Here is a 20,367-nt window from a genome sequence, read left to right on the forward strand (position 1 = left end):
AAAGCAGCTCATGACCCCGGAAGACTGTGGGGTCGAACGCAGCCCTAGGCGTACCCCTGGACACATGGGGGGCCCTGCGCTCCTGAGCGCCTTGGCACCGTCCCCTCCTTACTCCTGCCCGCCGGTAAATCCTATTTCCCTGTCAAAAAGAAGAACAGAAAAGATACTCATCAAACAAATGTTCTTTGGAGGAATGTTCATCTAAATCGCCTACCTGGTTTTGGGACTGGCCCTGGCTTCCTGCTATAGGAACCAAAGTGGGGAGATCCTGCTTTTCTTCATTAGGTGGCAGACGTCATGTGGGCCCTTGGTTTATCAGGTGCTGCCACCCAGGTCCTTCAATCTTGAGCACCACAGAGATGGCAGGACATTAAAAACAGGATCGCAGCAGCATCAACAGCATCTACCGGATGGTGACACGGCTAATTACATTATTGCCTATGGTCTCATGGAATGAAGTGTCCAGTGAGGACAAGTCATAGGGGAACTACTTTGCAGCTGCTGTACAACAAAATGAAGGCATGAGAACTTCAAGGACTGCTAATTGGAAACCCGGGGATCCGCCATGACTGTGCTAAAAGCAACATTTGTTGTATTCACTGTACTAAAGTAATCAAAAGCAAAACTCAGTATTTGATCCTGTAGGTTGCCAAATTATATCAGTGGAATTCACAGATTCACCAAGATTTTTTTTTATGTGAAGGTAAGGAAATTTAGTAAAGTAGGATCCATACTATCGAAATATGTATATTTGTGAGAGCTTGGAGGGTTCTGAGTATCAGGCAGTATCTCGAGAACTATGTGTGGGAATGGATTATGTCGGTGATCATCCAAGAAAAGAGTCTGATTTCAGATATGATTGAATCTATCAGTATGGGTTCAGTCAACAGGTTCTGAATTTAGAATTTTGGTTTGAGCAGCCAAGAGTGATTTTAATTGTTTGCTTTACTGGTTGAAGAAACTGAACTTGACAGTCGACCACTCTGAACTCCAGTTAAGGTGATGTGAAAGAAAGAACCCAATATCTAGGAGGAGAAATGCTGGAGTGGATTTATCACATGAGAATCACTCACAAAGCCACAAGTTCCTGGAGAAGACCCACAACCCAGCCCCTTAACCAAGGCACTGATAGATGAAAGGAATGCATTCCAGAGTGTTTTTTGGGTCCTTGATTTCATTGGAGCTGGAAACGATCTTTCGGTTGCAGAAGCCAAGTAGTGGCAATTAGCCAGCACAAGCCAGGTGGACTTGGTCACCACATTAGGCTGCAGGGCTGGCGTGATAATCAGGGTGGTCTTTCCTGCAGAGGTCTTGACCAGTGATTCAAGGGTGGCAGGGTCCTTAGGATCATCACTAAGGGCCGCTGTGTTGGTATAACCAACAAAAAGCTGGTAAGCAGAGGTCTGCCCATCATGATGGCGCACCCCACTCAATTTCCAGATCACAATCCGGTCATAGACTCTACACCACTTGAAAGAAGTGGAGACTCTGTATTGTTGAGGAAGGATCCTACAGGAACATCTCAGGTGCACTGGGAGCTTCCCTTCAGCTTTCCCCAAAGGGTCTGACGCTGCTTAAGGCTACCGTGAAATAAAGAAAGGGAATACAGCATTACTGGACACTGGCTCTGAACTAATATTCTTTGTTTTTTGTGGTCTTTTTTTTTTTTGGATGTGCCATGCGGCATGTGGGATCTTAGTTCCCAGACCAGGGATCAAACCCACGCCCCCTGCATTGGAAGCACGGAGTCTTAACCACTGGACCGCCAGGGAAGTTCCTGAGCTAATATTCTTTACCAGAGAATCAGAAAGTCATTGTGGTCCACTATTCAAGAGAGCCTTTATGGGAGGCCAGTGATAAGTGGGGTGGAGTTTTGACTGGAGTCTGCACCACAGCAGGCCCAGTGGCACTCTGCACAAGTATCCTCAGCAGTGGTCAGAGACACCACAGCAGTTCCCTGGCCCAAGGAGTGAAGGTTAATAGGAAAAGAAGGGCCCCGGGAACTCGCCTCTCCTGAAAAAACAGTAAAGCAGTATTTACAAACCTAGGAGAAATCACACCAATTCGTGCCACTATTCAGAACATGGAAGATGCTGTGTGGTGTTATCTACCAGGGACCCATTTAACTCCTCAGGATGGACAGTGCAGAAAAGTGAGTTTTAGAGAGTATCAGGGCCTACATTTTATATGTTCTTCTGTTTGCCTAATATTTCATTAAGATACATCTGAGATCGTTGATTATTGAAAGAGGTGTGTTAAAAAGGATATAGACAGGAATTCCCTGGTGATCCACAGGTTAGGACTCCGCACTTTCACTGCTGAGGGCCCGGGTTCAATCCGTGGTGAGGAGCTAAGATCCCACAAGCTGCGCAGGGCGGCCAAAAAAATAACAATAAGATATTTTTAAAAATAAAAGTTAAATCCTTTTCTTTTTAACATCTTTATTGGAGTATAATTGCTTTACAATGGTGTATTAGTTTCTGCTTTATAACAAAGTGAATCAGCTATACATATACATATACATATATCCCCATATCTTAAATCCTTTTTTAAAAAAGGATGCAGACATTATATAAGCTTAATCTTAAAAAATGGATAGTAATGCAAGGTTTCAAAAATTGATGAAGAAATAGTGGTTTTAAAATATTAAAAGTTTCAAATGTAACCAATAAAAGAATTCTAAATGGTGATATTTACTATCAAAAATTGGGAGGGAGAAGAGAAGGGTTAATGTAAGTGAGTTAAGGGCTCATCTATCAAATACAAAACAGAATCATGTCTAAGGTCAATAAATCAAGATAACCAAGACAAAAACAGTTGCAGGATAAAAAAAATTATAAATTATTATCTAAACTATGCAAGATATATGCATGAAGAAAAAACTGATAGTAGAAGTACGGCAGAAATCTAGTTTCACTAAGAACTTTGTGTGTATTTGTGTCTGAGCCTCCAATGTTCCTGTCCTCAAGAAACTTACAGTCCAGGGAATTCCCTGGCAGTCCAGTGGTTAGGACTCCCCGCTTCCACTTCAGGGGACCTGAGTTCGATCCCCGGTTGGGGAACTAAGATCCCACATGCCACATGGCACGGCCAGAAAAGAAAAAAAACGAAACTTGCAGTCCGGTTAACAGGATAGACAGATGAATACAGTGCAACACTTGGAGTTCAGTGACAGAGCTATACATAGGGTGGCATGTGACTATGGAGGAGCGACATCTAAACAAGACCAGAGGAAAAGAATTGGAGAGAACCTGACTTATCATCCTTGGAGGTAAATATTACATCAACTTTTTATTCTGAAACTAATAACTAATGGGAAAGAGTAAGCATTTACCCTCATTTTTAGAAGACACAGTACAGTTAGTTTATACCTAGTCAGTGAGGGAAAGCTGGTGTTCTCCCCTCTCCCCCTGCTCACTCACTCTCTCAATAAAACAAGCCAGCTTATGAACGTAGAGAGAATAACAGATTTTAAACTATCCTCTGGCAACCCCAATGACATGGTTGATCCAGGCAAGGATGATTGATGATGCTAAAACTATTGAATGAAAGAATATTTACATGAGATCTGTTTCCTATAAGACAAATCATTCAAAATCACAGTGCCTTAAAACACCGTCTATTATTTCTCATGACTGCAGTTTAGCAGAGCTCCCTGGAGAGGGCTTGCCTCTGCTGTACGTGGCGTTTGGCGAGGGCGGCTTGACCAAGGCGGAGGAATCCAGATGGCTCCACTCACGTCTGGTGCCTCCAGCTGGGCTGGCTGGGCTTCTCCCCTTCATGTGGTCCCTCATCATTCAGAGTCTACCCTGAGTTCCTTCACTTGGTGGCTTAATCCCGAGAGGGAAAAACGAAGCTTCAAGGCCTCTTAAAGCCTAGGACCAGAAATAAAGAAATACCTCTTCTATCACATTATATTGGTCAAACCAAGTTACAAGGCCAATCCAGCTTCAAGGGATGAGAAATAGATTCTACCTCTTGTCGGGGGCAGAGGAATTGCAAACAGGAATGGGAGGAGTTGGTGGTGGCAATCTACCAACATTTCCAAGTGTCCCTCCCAGAGTACTTGCTCATTGCAGAGGGGAACATGATCTTTACCAGGAGATATATGGTTGTCACCACCTTACCCAAGAAATCAAATTGAGCGTGGGCAACCTGACTGCACTGCCTGGTGGGATGCAATACCAAATACACTTAGGAAGTGTTCCTACCAAAAATATGTAATCTGAATCCAATCAAACCATAGACCTAACTGCTGGTTACAGAAAATTCAGGGGAGAGGGAAATAAATAACATCATGAGGAACCAATCAGTCCAAAGAGAATGTGAACATCTGCTAGACAACTGGCCTGGTCTCTCCAAAAAGTCAGTGTCATTAAACAAAAAATAAATAAAAGGTTGAAGGACTTTCCTGGATTAAAAGAAACTGAAGACACATAACCCAATAACTTAATGCAATATGAGAACCTTGATTTGAGGAAAAAACAGCTGTAAAAAAACAATTTGGATATAATTGAAGAAATATGAATACAAACTAGATATCAGATAATATGGAATTGCTATTGTCTTGGATGTGATAATGGTATTGTGGTTATACTGGTGTTTCTGAGACCCTTATTTTCAGGTGATACGTCCTGAATTACGGACATACAGGGATGAGAGACAAGAGTCCCATGATGTCTGCAACTTATTTTGAAATTGCACATACACACATTCACAGCCCCACAAAAAGCAAATGTGACTAAGTAAATAACTAGGACTGAAGGATTAAAGATCATTTCTGGAGGAGACGAAATTTAAGAGCCAACTTTAAAAACATGTAGTGGTAGAATCCATCACTGACTGATCTTGATATTTCCCAAGCACTTAACACAGACCCACGAATTATCTATGAACAAGGTCATGGAACCGTGCTTATTGTATACAAGTGATCACCATTCTGGCTGAAATGACAAAGCATTTGAATGTAGGTATTCTTGATATGGGAATAGTTGTATCTTGGAAAGTTGCCAAAACTCTTAAGCCTTATATCCTATTTTCCCAAAGACTTCTATAAAATTGTCAGTGGATTCTTAAAAGAATTATTTATGGCCTAAGACATCATACGTTGCAACATTAAAAGGCTTTCGTGTACTTAATTGCAATGCATGATGTCTTAGACCATAAATAATTCCTTTAAGAATCCACTGACAATTTTATAGACACCTTTAAACATTCCATATTAAAAAGTGATTACAAAGTATCAAAGGAACTCTAGGTTATGAAATAAAAACTTTAAAACTGAAAATGGAAGAAATTGGTAGCAGCCACATGAAAGTTGGAAGGGCGATGATAAAAATGGTTAACAACGGGTACATTGTGGGCACAGCCCTGGCCAATGAGTATGGCTGTCTGCTCTCAACAGCCGTTAATCTCCAAGGCGATATGTCTAGAATCTAAATAAAAGTACACACACACACACACACACTCACACCCCTTTCCTCTAAGAGGCAGAACATTAGTTCTCACAGATTCCTTCTGCTATACGTTTGGCTACAAAGTAGAGAAAACACGTTGACAAATTTTCCTGTTACTTTAGGGGATGTTGCAATTATGGGAACTCGCTAATGGCGAGTCTAAATTTCCGTTCACAAACTCCAGTAGACTAAAATATCATATTTCTACATTATCATTAAATCAAACCTAAATCTACTGTGCTGTCAGGAAAATCACTGTTAGTCTTTATTAGACCTCTTCCTCCAAGGCTTGTTCTAAAGTCCAAAAGGCTTACATAGTGCTCAGAACAGGAGATAAATCTCCAGTCCAACAGTGTTGCTGACATTTTTATTATTCAAGTCCATAGACGTCCCACTGCTATCCCCTTCCGCACCAGTGACGCAGGAGAGAATCTTCGCTGAAGCTGAAAATCTTAGTGCCACCCTGTTTGAAGTTTGGCCACTGGGGGGAGCCAGTCACTCCAACCCTCAGATGTGAGGTGAAAAATCTGTCCCCATTCCTGCCGGTAGCCTGCAAAATCTCCGTTTTCTCCTGTTGCTCTCAAAGGTATTTAGCTTAATCTCTTTAGTGACATGAGAGATTAGGATTTGTTGGTAGGGGGAGCCAGAAGAAAGGAAAATATTTTACAGGAGATGATGTTTTTGCCTGTTTACAAAGTACAAAGAAAACCCGCTATCTTCGAACAAGGGAAGAGAAAATAGAAAAAATTATCTTAATAACCCTGCCACATATTGTGAGGTCATCCCAAGAAGGTGTCTTGAGGAAAGTCTAGAGCTAAGAACAACTCTCTCTGAGTTGTAGAATTACTAATTAAACATTTTTTCTTTATTTTCTTATTTTCTAAGTTTTATGAAGTGAGCGTTTTTTTTATTGTGGTAAAATATACATAACATAAAATTTACCATTTTTTAATATTTTTAGGTGTACAATTCAGTGGCATTAAGTACATTCACAATGTTGCAGAACCATCAACACTATTTCCAGAACTTTTCACCCAAACAGACTCTCTGCCCATTAAATAACTCCCCATTCTCTCCTCCCTCCAGCCCCTGATAACCACTATTCTATTTTCTTTCTCTGTGAATTTGTCTATTCTAAGTATCTCATATAAATGGAATCTACAACATTTGCCCTTTAGTATCTAGCTTATTAATGCAGCATGTATTAAAACAAAACCTTCAAATAGCTTTGGTAAACATTATCCCTTATGAGTTGCATTGTTGATAACTCAACCTATAATACATTAGATAAGTTAACAAGAAATAAGAAAGCTCATTTCTCATGATAAAAATGCTACATAGTGTGATTACAGGCATGTAATATGAGTCACTGCTATTTCACTCAGTTTTGTTATGAAAGCAAAATAATAGAAAGCTGCCAGTGTAATAGTGTTTCAGTTATCTGTTACTTCTGTTACCAGTTATAACTCCACAACTCAATGGTTCAAAACAACCGCAACCATTTATTTTGCTCATGAATCTGCCATACGGATAGGGCTCCATGCATTGTCACTGGGGGACGGAGGATACACTTTGAAAATGGCTTATTCACATGGCTGTCAAGTTGGCGTCAGCTACTGGCTGGGAGTCAACTGGACTGTGGGCCGGAGGCCTCAGTTCTTGTTTGCTTGGACCCATCCACAGACTGCTTGAGCTTACTCAAGGACAATGGATCAAATGCAAGGGCGACCGTCCCAAGAAAACCAGGGAGAAGCTACATGGCCTTTTCAAAGCTATAATTATAAGGCCCGCAGTGTCACCTCTGCCACAGTCCATTGGTCAAGGAGGTCGCAAAGGTCCACCCAGGTTCAAGGGAAGGGGACACAGACCCCACCACTCAGTGGAATGAGCATCAAGGTCACATTATAAAAGAACACATGGATTGGAGATATCATGGCAGCCATCTTTGGAAAATATAGTTTGTTGCAAAAATAATTCTCTATATTAACCACTTTTATGCATACTTTCTTTTTTTAAATAATTTTTATAGATTTATTTATTTTTATTTATCTATTTGTGGCTGCACTGGGTCTTCTGTTGCTGCTCGCAGGCTTTCTCTAGTTGTGGCGAGCGGGGGCTACTCTTCCATGCGGTGCGCATGCTTCTCATTGTTGCGGAGCATGGACTCCAGGCACACGGGCTTCAGTAGTTGTGGCTCACGGGCTCTAGAGCCCAGGCTCAGTAGTCGTGGCGCACGGGCTTTGTTGCTCCGCAGCACGTGGGGGTCTTCCTTGACCAGGGCTCGAACCCATGTCCCCTGCATTGGCAGGCGGACTCTCAACCCAGGGAAGTCCCTATGCATACTTTCTATGAACAGCCTATACAGTTGTGTCATTCTTTTTCTCTATGTTTGTTCAGATAATATTTATTTAATGTATTTTTAAGTCTGTTGACTTTAATAGTAAATCGTTAAAGACTATATTTTGCATATCTTTGTTTTGGTTTGTTTTCATTTCATTTTTCTAACTGGTTTGCAACAGAAAGGAAATAAAAAAGGAACCTGGACATTCAACACAATTTGAGAAGCACTGGTCTCAGCTAAGAGTGAAAAGGGCAGTACTGCCTGATGGTTGCCGATCGGTCCTGCATAACATGGGGAATTCTCGAGACTCGGAAACAGCACTTGCTGTGGAAGGCAGCAGAGAACGTAATCATCATCTGTAAAGAGTGGTAGTGTTATTTTTCCCTCTGCCTTTTTAACTAACCTCTCATTAGGATAGTTTGTAGTATAGTTGTTTGCCTCTATAATTAGACCTTATTTAGCCCCATATCTGCTTCCTTTGATAGGATCTGTTAATCCTTCACCATAAGCAGCAATAAAATTTATATACTGCTTCCTTCCCAACTCACCTGATTTAAGTCAATAATATATTTCTTAATGTTTACCTTTATAGTGGTAAATATTTATACTTCTATTACTTGATTTGTCAATTTTAACCAGTATATTTGGACGTCAGGTATAAATGAGGCAATTAGTAAAGTCACCCTACCTTCCATGTGTTTCCTCCTTCCCCTCCCAAAACATGTTTCTTTTATTATTTCTACATTGTTAAGGTGTATAACATTTGTATACCATCTTTACCCTAGACGATACATTTGTTTTAGTCTTCGTTCTACAGTTAGACATATTCATTTGCCAAATTCTCAAAAGACAGTCCTTTTACTTTACTTTTCTCAGTCATCTTTTGACCAGTTGAAGTTCCTGCTATAAGCTGAATGTTTGTGTCTCCCAAACTCATGTGTTAAATCCTAAGGCCCAACATGATGGTATTTGAAGGTGGGGTCTTTGAGAGGTGATTATGGCCTCATGAACGGGATAAGGGCCCTCACTGAAGACACCCTAGAGAGCTCCCTTCCCCCTTCCTCCAGGTGAGGACACGGTGAAAAGACACATCTGTGAACCAGGAAGTGAACTCTTATCAAACACTCAATCTGCCAGTTCCTTGATCTTGGACTTGCCAGCCTCTAGAAATGTGAGAAATAGATTTCTGTTGTTTATAAGCCACCCAGTCTATGGTATTCTGTTATAGCTGCCCAAACAGACTAAGATAATAGCCTTAACACTTTTCTCAAGAAGCACTCATGGGAAAAATATTTCCTTAATTATTACATATTCAACGGGTGAAATACAGATTAGCTGGATAGAAAACCTTGGCTCAACATTCCTTCCTTGAGGATCTTATAGATGTATTATTGTTCTCTCATGTTCAGTGTCACTGTGGAGAAATCTGAGACTAGCCTGATTTCCTTTTTAAACAAAGGACCTGATTTTTTTTTTTTCCTGATTGACCAAAGTCTTCATTCTTTTAAATCCAGTGTTTTTTTTCTATAGTTCTACATTTAAGTTCATGATCCCTTCTGTATTAGGGCTCTCCAGAGAAACAGAACAGATAGAAGATATGTATATACATGTACATGTATATAAAATATAAGAAGTTGGCTCCCGTGATTATGGAAGCTGGCAAATCCCAAGATCTGCATGGTAAGTTGGCAAGCTGGAGACCTAAGAAGAGCCAGTGTTTCAATTCAAGTCCAAAGGCAAGAAAAATAGGCAATGTTCCAGTTCAAAGGTCGTCAGACAGGAATAATGATCTCTTCCTTGGGGGAGGGTCAGCTTTTTGGTTCTATCTAGGCCTTCAATGGATTGGATGAGACCCACCCCCATTGGGGAGGGTCATCTGCTTTACTCAGTTTACTGATTTAAATGTTTGTCTCATTAAATACACTCTCCCAGAAGTTCCCAGAATAACTTTTGACCAAATATCTGGGCACCTGGTGGTCTAATCAAGCCAACACATAAAATTAACCATCACACCACCTGAGTTAATTTTTGCAGAAGCTGTAAAGTTGAGGTCGAGTTTCCTTTCTTTGTCGATGGATGTCCAATTTTCTCAGCACCATTACTTTTTTTTTTTTAATATCTTTATTGGAGTATAATTGCTTTACATTGTTGTGTTAGTTGTTGCTGTATAACAAAGTGAATCAGCTATACATATACATATATCCCCATATCCCCTCCCTCTTGCGCCTCCCTCCCACCCTCCCTATCCCACTCCTCTAGGTGGTCATAAAACACCGAGCTGATCTCCCTGCCAGCACTATTTCTTGAAAAGGCTACCTTTCCTCCATCAAGCTGCTTTTGCACCTTTGTCAAAAACCAGTTGGGTGTATTAGTGTGGGTCTGTTTGTGGCTTCCATTGACCTATGTATATCTCCCTCTGCCAATACCACACTGTCTTTATTACTGTAGCTAAATAATAAGTCTTGAAATCAGGTAGACTGATTCCTCCCACTTTTTTTTTTTTTTATGCTTTAGCTATTCTAGTTTCTTTACCTTTTAATATAAATTTTAGAATAATCTTGTCTATAGCTACAAAAAAAAATCTTGCTGGGATTTTGATAGGAAGTACATTGAGACAGTATATCAGTTTGGGGAGAACTGACTTTTTCCAAATTTTTTTATGGTGATAAAATACACATAACATGAAATTTACTACCAATCATTTTTAAGTGAACAGTTTGATGGTATGAAGTACATTCATATTGTTGTGCAACCATCACCATCTTCATTTCCAGAATTCTTTTAATCTTGCACAACTGAAACTCTGTACCCATGAAACCGTGACTCTCCATGACCTCCTCCCCTAGCCCCTGGAAACCACCATTCTACTGTCTCTCTTTTCTTTTTCTTTTTTTAAAAATTTTAATCTCCCCTTTCCCCCACATCCAGACTCTGGTAACCACCATTTTGCTCTCTGTTACTTTGAGTTTGGATTTTTTTTTTTCTTTTAGATTCCATGTATACGTGAGACCATGTAATATTTGTCTTTCTGCGTCGCAAAGTTTCTGTGAAATCTTTTCATATATCACTTCGTGTAATGTCCTCCAGGTTCATTCATGTTATCACAACTGTCAGGATGTCCTTATTTTTTAAGACTGACTAATATTCCATTTTATACATTTTTACCACATTTTCTTTATCCATTCATTCACTCATGGACATTTAGGTGGTTCTAAAACCTGTTGGTGAAGTCCCAACACAGACTACAGTTCTACAGTTTGGGTGAGAGGCGATGGGGCTGCAGAGGTTGACAGAATTAAGGTGAAAGGTTGGATGAAAATTGGAATGTTGGGGCAGACTCTATGTAAAGTGGTTGTGTCTCCTTTACGTGAATGTACTATGGGGATGGATTTTGTGTCTGATTGGGGAAAGCTTCCCCTACCTCGCACTGTAAATCAGAAGGCAGGTAAATCTGCCCTTCAATATTGATTGACCAGGCTAAATGGGAACCAATACCATTGCCTGAGCCCACACAGGCTGTTAATTTTAAACAGTATGGGAAGAAATTCCCTGGCGGTCCAGTGTTTAGGACTCCATGCTTCTACTGCCGGTGGCCCAGGTTCGATCCCTGGTCTGGGAACTAAGATTCTACAAGCTGCGCGGGGCACACCCCCCTCAAAAAAAAAAAAAAAAAACCAGTATGGGATACCTGGTTGACAAAACATGTTGTAAGACTGGTGTCTACTTGGTTTATTTGAATTTTGGAGGTGCATATATTCCTCATCTGGAAATATTGCTAGATCTTATCCATAAAACCATTTGAAAGAAATCCTGGAATCTTTACTCAGACTGGGGCTTATGGCAAAAGGCTGTGAGCACCACCTGTCAATGGCTGCTGAGATTTTAGACCAGAGAATTGCCATTTAAGGGGCAATTACTAGCTTGCTATTGGACATTAATGGAAACTGCCCCAATGACAGAAGTACATAAAATAATCTTGAAACCTGAAATACACATGTTGTCTTGGGTGATGTTAAAGAAACACTCTAATGGAGAAGGCAGTGCCCAGAAGGGTTCCATAAGAAAATGGAACTGGTTTTGCAGGCACACGGACCAGGGGAATGTAAAGAGGTGCACATGTGTTCACAAGCAGGTAGACTCTTTCGCCCTAGGACCGACTTTGGAACCACTTGAGGAATGGCTGAACCTGTAGTTACCTGGGCAGTGCCGTCTGAGTAGCTCTCTATTGACCAAAAAGGAGCTGTTTGGTTTATGGATGGCAGTTTCAAGGTGGGTAGACAGCATCGCGTTGGAAAGGCTACAACTCTGATTGAAAAAGATGAAAATATCAGCTTGGTGGGCTGAGTTACCTGCTGTGAGTCCCTAGATTTGGGTTTTGAAACCAACTCATAGACAGCGGCTAACGTCCTATCCATGTGGCTGGGTAGAAGGGCAACAGAAAACTGGCCCATTAAAGAGATGCCTGTAGGGGGCATGGCCCTGGGGAAATCACTGTGGGAGTTTAAGGGGTATGTTAAAGTAGACCATGTCACTGTTCATTAGAAGAACCTCCTTCTAGGATCAGAAGGTGATTGGAACCAGCAAGTGGATATCCTGGTGTGCCCACTTGAGGTGGCCACCTGGGTACCTGAAATGAGTGGGTATTGGGGGGCAGCAGCTCAGAGATGGGATGAATCTGACATTGTCCTCTTGTACCCTCTGGGGCACAAAATGCCAATAAGAACTTTTTTTTTTTGATCTGCCAACAAGAATGGCAGGGGCTGCAGATGGCTATGGGGCAGATTCCCCAGGGGGGAAGGCTCAACACAGAGCTGGTGTTTGGACTGATGCTGGTAGCCCTGGAAGGCTACAAATGGGTCTTGACAGGAATAGACATACTCTGGACTGGGCTTTGCATGCCCAGAGGTAGATGCAAATGCTCAAAATGCTATAAAAGGACTGGACCAGAAGATATTGCATGAATTTGGACTTCCAAGTTACATTTCTTCAGATCAAAGAACACACTTTATATTAAACCCATAGTGTCCAATAAAATAAAATAAATTAAAAAATTTTTTAAATGGAAAAAAAAGTAAAAATAAGCCCATAATGTTCAACGATGGGCAAGGAGCTATCACATCAGATGGATGTACCACGCTGCGTACCATCCTCAGAGTAAGGTCTAATAGAGAACTGGAACAGGCAATTGAAACGTTTGTAGTCTCAAATGGGGGCGGAGGGGCAGATTTACATGCCTTCATGAGTGTGTGCTGACACTTACCACGAGGAGAACCAAGAAAGGGTCCCCAGTAGGTAGATTTCTCCACTTTTCTGGGGGTTCCAGAGGAGAAGGGGCGGGGGAGAATGCTGCTATGCCTCTGCAGTTCTTTCCATGGAAACAAGATGGTGGTACGACTACACTTCTCTCTTTTTTCTCCACATTGCCTCAACTTTCTTATTTTTGTGCCTGATGCAGTGGTCCCAAGGACCAGGGCTCCAACTGTGGATGCTGGAATCAGGGATGATCCCCAAGCAAGAAATTGTAACTATACTTTTAAACCTTTACACCAGAATTCCTAAGAGGCTGATGAGTGAATTATGCCTTCACTCTACCTGACACAGTTGGGATTGATCATGAATGCAGTTGTATTGCCAGGCGGTTGGCAAAGCCCACTAGCTGTGTGCCTGTGTCACCCTGCCCTATATCATGAGTAGGAGTGGACTGAGAGGAGGATTTTTCTAGACTAGTATTCGTGCCAGCAATCCAGAACAGCAGAGTGCTAGGCTGCACATAACATCCTTTCCAATGGGGAGAAGTTTGAGTAAAAGTAAATCACAAATAGAAGGAGAAATGGTAGCCAAGGGGAAAGGAATAAATAAACAGATTATGTGACAAGGAAAATCCAACGCTACATAAATTCCTTGAAGGAGGCTCAGAGCAAGAGATGATACAGTCTCTGAAGAGAGCTCAATTAGAAGATGTCTGGATGGGTGAAGATCACTCCTGTTTTGGGAAACGCATAGAGTCGAATGGAAACCTGCAAACCTGAGTGGCATTGCTTTGGGAGACATTTTGGTTGAATGATAGGCTAAGCTTGACCAGTTGTTGATGACTGAGTGGAACTCTAGCAAATGTGCTGCTATCTTTTGACTCTTATTTTTCAGGTTCTGTCTACTACTCACACCTCAATAAGATGCTAACACTGGCATTGTCTTAGCAGCAAGATTGCAATACTGATATTGATGGTCAAATCTGTTGGGAAATTGAATTAAGAACCTCCTACTCCACACTGCCTCCTTCAAATGTTAGGCATATATTTGTTTTGTGGTAGAAGAGCTTTGGATGGATGGCCTTGCCCCAGGAGAAGGTCTGGCCTTTGCCGTTGGCTTCTTGGAGGTATTCCATCTCAGACCTGCTAGAAGTGTCCTTGTTTAGATGAGGGCTGGCCAAACTGGATTTTAGGGTGGTCATGCCAGAAAGACCGGTCATGTGATTTAGGTGGAAGTCTCCTGTCATGCATTATCAGCTGACCTGGACTCTGCCTTTAGCCACATGGGCAATCAATCAATCATGCCTAATAATGAAGCCCCAGTATCAACTCTGAATGCCAGAGAAGCTGCCCTGGTGAGCTGCCCTGGTTAGCACCACTCCATGGATCCTGCCACGCCCCAGTGCTGGGAGGCTCACAGCTGGAGCTCTCCAGACTTTGCCCTGTGCATTTCCTCCCTTGGCTGACACTCGTAAACCATAACCATGAGTAAAACAGCTCTCAGTGAGCTCTCTGAGTCCTAGCAAATTACCAAACCTGAGGGTGGCTTGGGAGCCCCTCCTCCAAACTTGCAATTGATGTCAGAAGTCTTGGGGACTGTGCCCTCAAATCTTGCAATCTGGCTAATTCTGGGCAATAAGTTAAGAAAGAAGGAAAACTCAGATCAATTCCTTTGTTCCCGAGCTCCTTAGGATTTCTAAAAATAACTTCAAAAAGGAAAAGCAAGCAAACAAAAATATGTGCCTTATGCAAACCAAAACCATAATGAAATGTCACTTTACACCCAGTAGGGAGGCTATCAAATGATAGCAAGTGTTGGTAGGGATGTGGAGAAACTGGAACCCTTATATACGGTTGGTGGGGACCGTAAAATTGTGCAGCTGCTTTGTTAGTCTGGCAGTTCTGGTAAAGCAGTTACTAGAAGATCCAGCGATTCCACTCCTAGGTATATACCCAAGAGAAATGAAAAACTTATACATGAATGTTTATGCTCACAGCAGCATTATTCATAGTAGCTAAAAAGCGGAAACAACCTAAAGGTCCACCAATTGATGAATGGATAAATGAAATGTGGTGTGTCCACAGAATGGAATATAAGTTGGTCACAAAAAGCATGAAGTACTGATACATTGTACCACATGATGAACCTTGAAAACATTATGCTAAGTGAAAGAAACCAGACACAAAAGGCTACACATTCTATAATTCCACTTATATGAAATATCCAGGATAGGCAAATCTATAGAGACGGAAAGATTAGTGATTACCTAGGGCCGGGCCAGGATGGGGAGGAACTGGGGGTGACTGTGAATGGGTAAGGATTTGTGTGCGCGTTTGGGGGGTGTAACTAAATGTTCCAAAATTGACAGTGGTGACAGTTGCACAACCCTGACTATACCAAAACCCATAACCTATGCACTTTAAATGGGCGAATTGTCTGGTGTGCAAATTAGATCTCAAAAAGCTTTTTTTCTTTTTTAAACCCTGCCTTGGTAAAGAAGATGAACTCTGAGCTCAACGAAACTGAATGATCTGGGCGATTTAAAAAACTCCATGTTAAAGCTTTCCCGGTCCTCTGCAAAGCGAAAGTGGGCTGTGACCATTTTCTAAGTACGCCAAGAAAATATGAAATGGAGCCCGGGATTTCAGAGCTCGATCCCCGGCCTTCCATACACTAACGAGGTGCCGACATCCCGGAACCGGGGCTTAGAAAGCTCCGACCCGCCTCCTCCGGCCTCGGGCGGAGGGCACCCGGAGCCACAGCGCGGAGCGGCCCGGCCCCCGGGAGCGCGGTTCGGGAAGGCCCGGCGCCCGCTCTCCGCGGTCCTAAAAAGCACCCTCGCCACCAGCCGCGAGCGTCAGCCAGAGGCGCGCCGGGGGGGCGCCGCCCGGGCCCCGTCCGCTGCGCGCTCGAGGCAGCCCATCTCGCCGGCGGAGGGTGCGGAACCCCGTCCCGACGCTGGGAGCTCGGGGACCCCAAGGGACCCTCCGCTCCATTGGGCGGCGGCCGCGGCCCTCTAGCCACTGGAAGCACCGCCCCCCGCGGTCGCGCCCTTCGGAGGCTCCGCCTCTTCCCCTCTGGCCGCCGCCCCGCCCCGCGCCGCGAACCCAAACACCGGGCTCCCACTGCGCGCGGCCGCGCGTGATCGCCGGCGCAGCGGAGGCCTGCGCGCCTGTGCCTGCGCCGCCCGCCCCAGGCCCCGGCCTCGGCCGAGCGATGCTGCTGCTGGCGGCCGCCTTCCTCGTGGCGTTCGTGCTGCTGCTCTACATGGTGTCTCCGCTCATCAGCCCCAAGCCCCTCGCCCTGCCCGGGGCGCATGTGGTGGTGAGTGGCCTCCTGTTGCTGCGCCGCCGCCTCCCGGCCCGCTCGGCCGCCCCGAACCCCGGCGCGCCGGTCCGCGACTCAGGCCGGGCCGCCGACGTCCCCTTCCCCAAATGGAGGGTCACTTGCCGCCGTCCGCCCCGGCACTGTCTGTTCGGAGGGCCTCGGGGACCCGCCCTCCGCTGCGTCTGGCTCCTCCCGGGGCCGAAGAGCGGGGTGGCGCGGGCAGCGCCAGCGAGCTGGGTCCCCGCACTGCAGGGGCTCGGGAGGCGCTCGTTAATCCCCGGGGCATCCCTGGGATCTGGATATTTTTGTCCTCGGGTTTCCCGATGAGTCAACTGAAGAACAGAGAGGCTGAGAAACTTTGCCAAGGACACCGCGGTCGGTGGCGACGCCCGGCGAGGCGCGCGGTCCCGGCGGGGTCGCAAGGAGGCGGGCAGCGGGGAACCGGGTCCCAGCCTCCAGGACCCGCCGAGGAAGCTGGGAACTGGAAGGTGGCCTGTGCGAGTGACAGTTGCCAAAGGAATCCAGGAAGTGACTCACCTGGGGGGGTGGGGTGGGATTGCTCTAAACCCGGTGGGCTGGCAGTCCTGGCTAGCGGTGTTGGGTCGCTTCTGTCCAGTCTACACTGCCTGTCTCTTGTGAGCTCAGCCTGGGTCGACTGACTGCTGTCCCAGTGCAATCCTCTGCCATCGTTTTGGAGTCAGAGGGATGAGCCGAACGACCTGGCTAGTTAGTGCTTTAGGAATGAAGGGGATGTGGATGGATTTGGTTTGTTTCTTACCAGAAGCTCATGTCTTCAAGGATCCCTTTTCTGCAGGTGGGGCACCTTTCTTAAACAGAGGGAATGCCTTCTTACCTGCGCCCAGCACGTCACATTTTGCTGTGGCTTTCTGGTCCGTTTTCTTACTTGATTTTCTCACAACCCCCGGGGACATTGAGGCGGGAGGTTATGAATAAGCAAAATTAGTTACTAAGCTGGCAGTGCAAATCCTCCTGGTGCCAGAGGTGACATATGGGTGTCTCCGCTAAAATCCGAGCCTCTTCACTGAACTGGGATGGGATGGAATGGTCATTGCTTTTAGTGTGCTTTAAATCGGGACAGAGTTTGTGAATGGGGACATATATTTTCTTTAATTTCTCTCAGAAAACTATTAGTGTTTTTCTAACTCCTGCTATTTCTGATGTGGAAGATAGAGGAGGAAGTGAGTGTAAATTCATTAGAGAGGGAGAGAGGAGCAAAATTTTACAATCATGTTGAAGTCTGAAAGTGTCACATCTGCAAGAAGACTTCTGCCTCAAAAGCGTGGCTTTAAAAGTTGGATTTTTCCGAAGTGGTGTTTGCAGAGCATAACTTGTAAAAATGGAAAGTCAAAGCAGTAATGAAAAATTTCATTCAGTGTTTATAAGGGACTTTCAGTTGATGTTGACTCTGGTCCTACCAGCCCCATCATGCTTCTGCAGGCCGTAGATAAGATAATAAACACATCTGCTGGGGTAGATCCCGAAGAATTTCTTATTTTCACCATCCCGTTTTAATATGCCACTATAAATAATGTGAGGATGGCATGAATAATTCACATGATGTCACCATCTGTCTTCTTTTTTAATGTCATAAAACGAGTGAAAGTGTAATTTTTTTTTTCTTGAGATTTGTTACGACTAGACCAGTCGTGTTAGAAAAGGGGCCAGTGTTTAGAACGTCTTGCTGATGGGGAAGCATGAGCAGGCTTAGGTCATAACTTGTTATGTTTTTAGAACAATTCTGATAAACTAATGTTATCTCTCTACAGTGGTAAACCTATTCAGCAAGTCTTACACAGTATATACTTATTTAAATCAGCTGTTTTTTTAAAAAAAAGCTGTTTAATTGACTTGGTGAGAACTAGAAAATCAAGTCCTCCCTTTTGGAGAGGTGGGTGGGAGTAGCTGTCCTTGCAGCAAAGCACCCCTTCTGTTGCCCCAGCCATTAGGAAAATCTCTTATGTTTTCTTATACCATTCAAGAGTAACATACTCTAGATGGACTTATATATATTCTTAGATACCTTCTATGAATTAGCTGGCTTGGCCTAGAAGGTCAGTTTCCCATGAACCCTGACCCAAAAGTTGAAGTCTTATTCTTGTTTTTATGGACAGATCTTATAAGGTTACCTCTGTTCTTTGCTGTGCAGTAATTTTACATAGCTCGCTTACCTATTACAGTCTAGAAAAAAGCCAGCAATAATCAGAATAGCTGGCATCTACGTGGCACTTCAGAGCATATAAATTTTCTCAATAACCTCATCACTTCAGCTTCTATCAATTCATTGAATAACAAATAGGGAAATTTTACTTACAAGTTTTTTTTGGCATTGTATTTTTTTTCAGGGAAATGGCATCGTACACCATTTTGCAAATTAATGTAGGCAAGTATTTATTTAGCAACTGCTTATGCAGAGTGCTGTGCTAGGAATGAGGGCGATAACTTGGACTTGGTGCTTGTTGTTGGGGAACTTAGAGTCTGGCGAGGGAGCTAAGGCAGATACAGAAGTAACTGCATGAGGTAGAAAGTGACAGGCAAAGGACAGGACAGAGGGACAGAGTCCGGAAAAAATTCTTGGAGGAGGAGACGTTGGAACTGGCCTCTGCAAGTTAGGTAGGATTTGGAAATGCAGCTGTGTGGGAGATGTTGAGTGGAGGGACCTCTAGGCAGCAGGAACAACATCATGAAACAGCCAAGGACATTTTTAGGGATCTTGCTAATTACTATGGAATTGGAATATCTGGTGAAAATTAATAAGCCAAAACTACCCATGAAATATTTCAATAGCAAAGAGGTCCTCAGAGGCAACTGCTAGCTGGGGCAGCAGGTATATTTTTACAGTAACCGGTAGATAATTGGTTAATTTTCCCAAAGAAATCCCTTCATTAGTGAGAAGTTGAGGCTCAAGAGAAAGTAGGGGCGTCCCATGGACATAGGTACATTGTGTAGGAGGGTGTCATGATGCTTTTAAAATCATGAGATCGATTGGTCGGAGATGTTCTTTACAGCATGATTTATATCTAACAGTAAAATATTCAAAATAATCTAAATGTCTAACTATAAGGAAATAGTTAAATATGTTTTGATACGACTGTTTAATGGAATATTGTAAAGCTTTTTAGTTTTTTAACCTCAGACATTACAATATAATGTTTTCTAGAGGAGGATGCAAAAGCGTGTAAGGACAGTTGCCTCTCTGACACTTGCTTTCCCCCCTCACCTGACAACTCCAGGCCCCCCACTCCCCTGCCCCATGTTATATGATGTGTATAGGGAAAATGACTAGAAAGATAATGTTATATTCGTATTATTAAATAAAATATATATTGAATCCTTCCTATATGCCAGGTACTGTACTAAGCGCTAGGAGTACAGTGGGGAGCCAAAATAGAGTTGGTATTTTTATGGAGTTTATGGGGTGGTAATGGAAGAGATGGTTGTGAATCAAATAATCACACAAGTAAAGGCATGGCTGTTTGATTATGGAGTGATGTAAAGCAAAGAAAAAAAGGATGCAGTGCTGAAAAGTGGGTTGCGGTGGGGTAGAGGGCAGTCCATGAAGGCTTTCCTGAGGTAGTGAGGTAGAGCTGAGATTTAATGGGTGAATCGATGCCAGTTAGATGAAAAGAGGGGAGGAGAGCATTCCTGGGAGGGAAAATAGAATGTGCAAAGGTCCTGTGGTTGGAGAGAGCATAGAACCAAAAGACAGCCAGTATGGCTGAGCTATAGATGGTGAGGGTTAGACTAGTGCAAGAAGAAAAGCTCTACTTTTCAGTATTTCCATGTGATCCTGTATTACTTTATAATAAGCAGTTATTTAAAATATCGTTAAGTATGTGCAAGTGATTATTCTTTTCATCTCCTGTAGAGCTGGTCATGCATAGGAGATGTGTAGTAAAGAAATGGTTCAGTTGGGTTTGGACTCAAAGGCAGACTAGTGCATTTTTTTTAATTTTTACTTTTTAATTTATTTTA

General features: G+C 43.3%; 1 protein-coding gene across 4 annotated transcripts in view; it reads left to right on the plus strand.

Moving 5' to 3' along the window:
• The first annotated feature begins 12,184 nt into the window (after positions 1-12,184).
• KDSR (3-ketodihydrosphingosine reductase) overlaps positions 12,185-20,367 on the plus strand; it is a 41,916-nt gene continuing 33,733 nt past the window's right edge. Inside the window, exon 1 of one of the 4 annotated variants that reach the window (XM_082353770.1) lies at positions 12,185-16,371. In XM_082353770.1, coding sequence (XP_082209896.1) covers positions 16,264-16,371 — 108 coding nt within the window. In that variant the 5' untranslated portion in view covers positions 12,185-16,263. The remainder of the gene's footprint in view (positions 16,372-20,367) is intronic. The other 3 variants (XM_082353771.1, XM_082353769.1, XM_082353772.1) reach the window with 3 other exon arrangements.

This window comes from Balaenoptera borealis, assembly GCF_965194805.1.
Source record: "Balaenoptera borealis genome assembly, chromosome: 14".
Taxonomy (NCBI): Eukaryota; Metazoa; Chordata; class Mammalia; order Artiodactyla; family Balaenopteridae; genus Balaenoptera; species Balaenoptera borealis.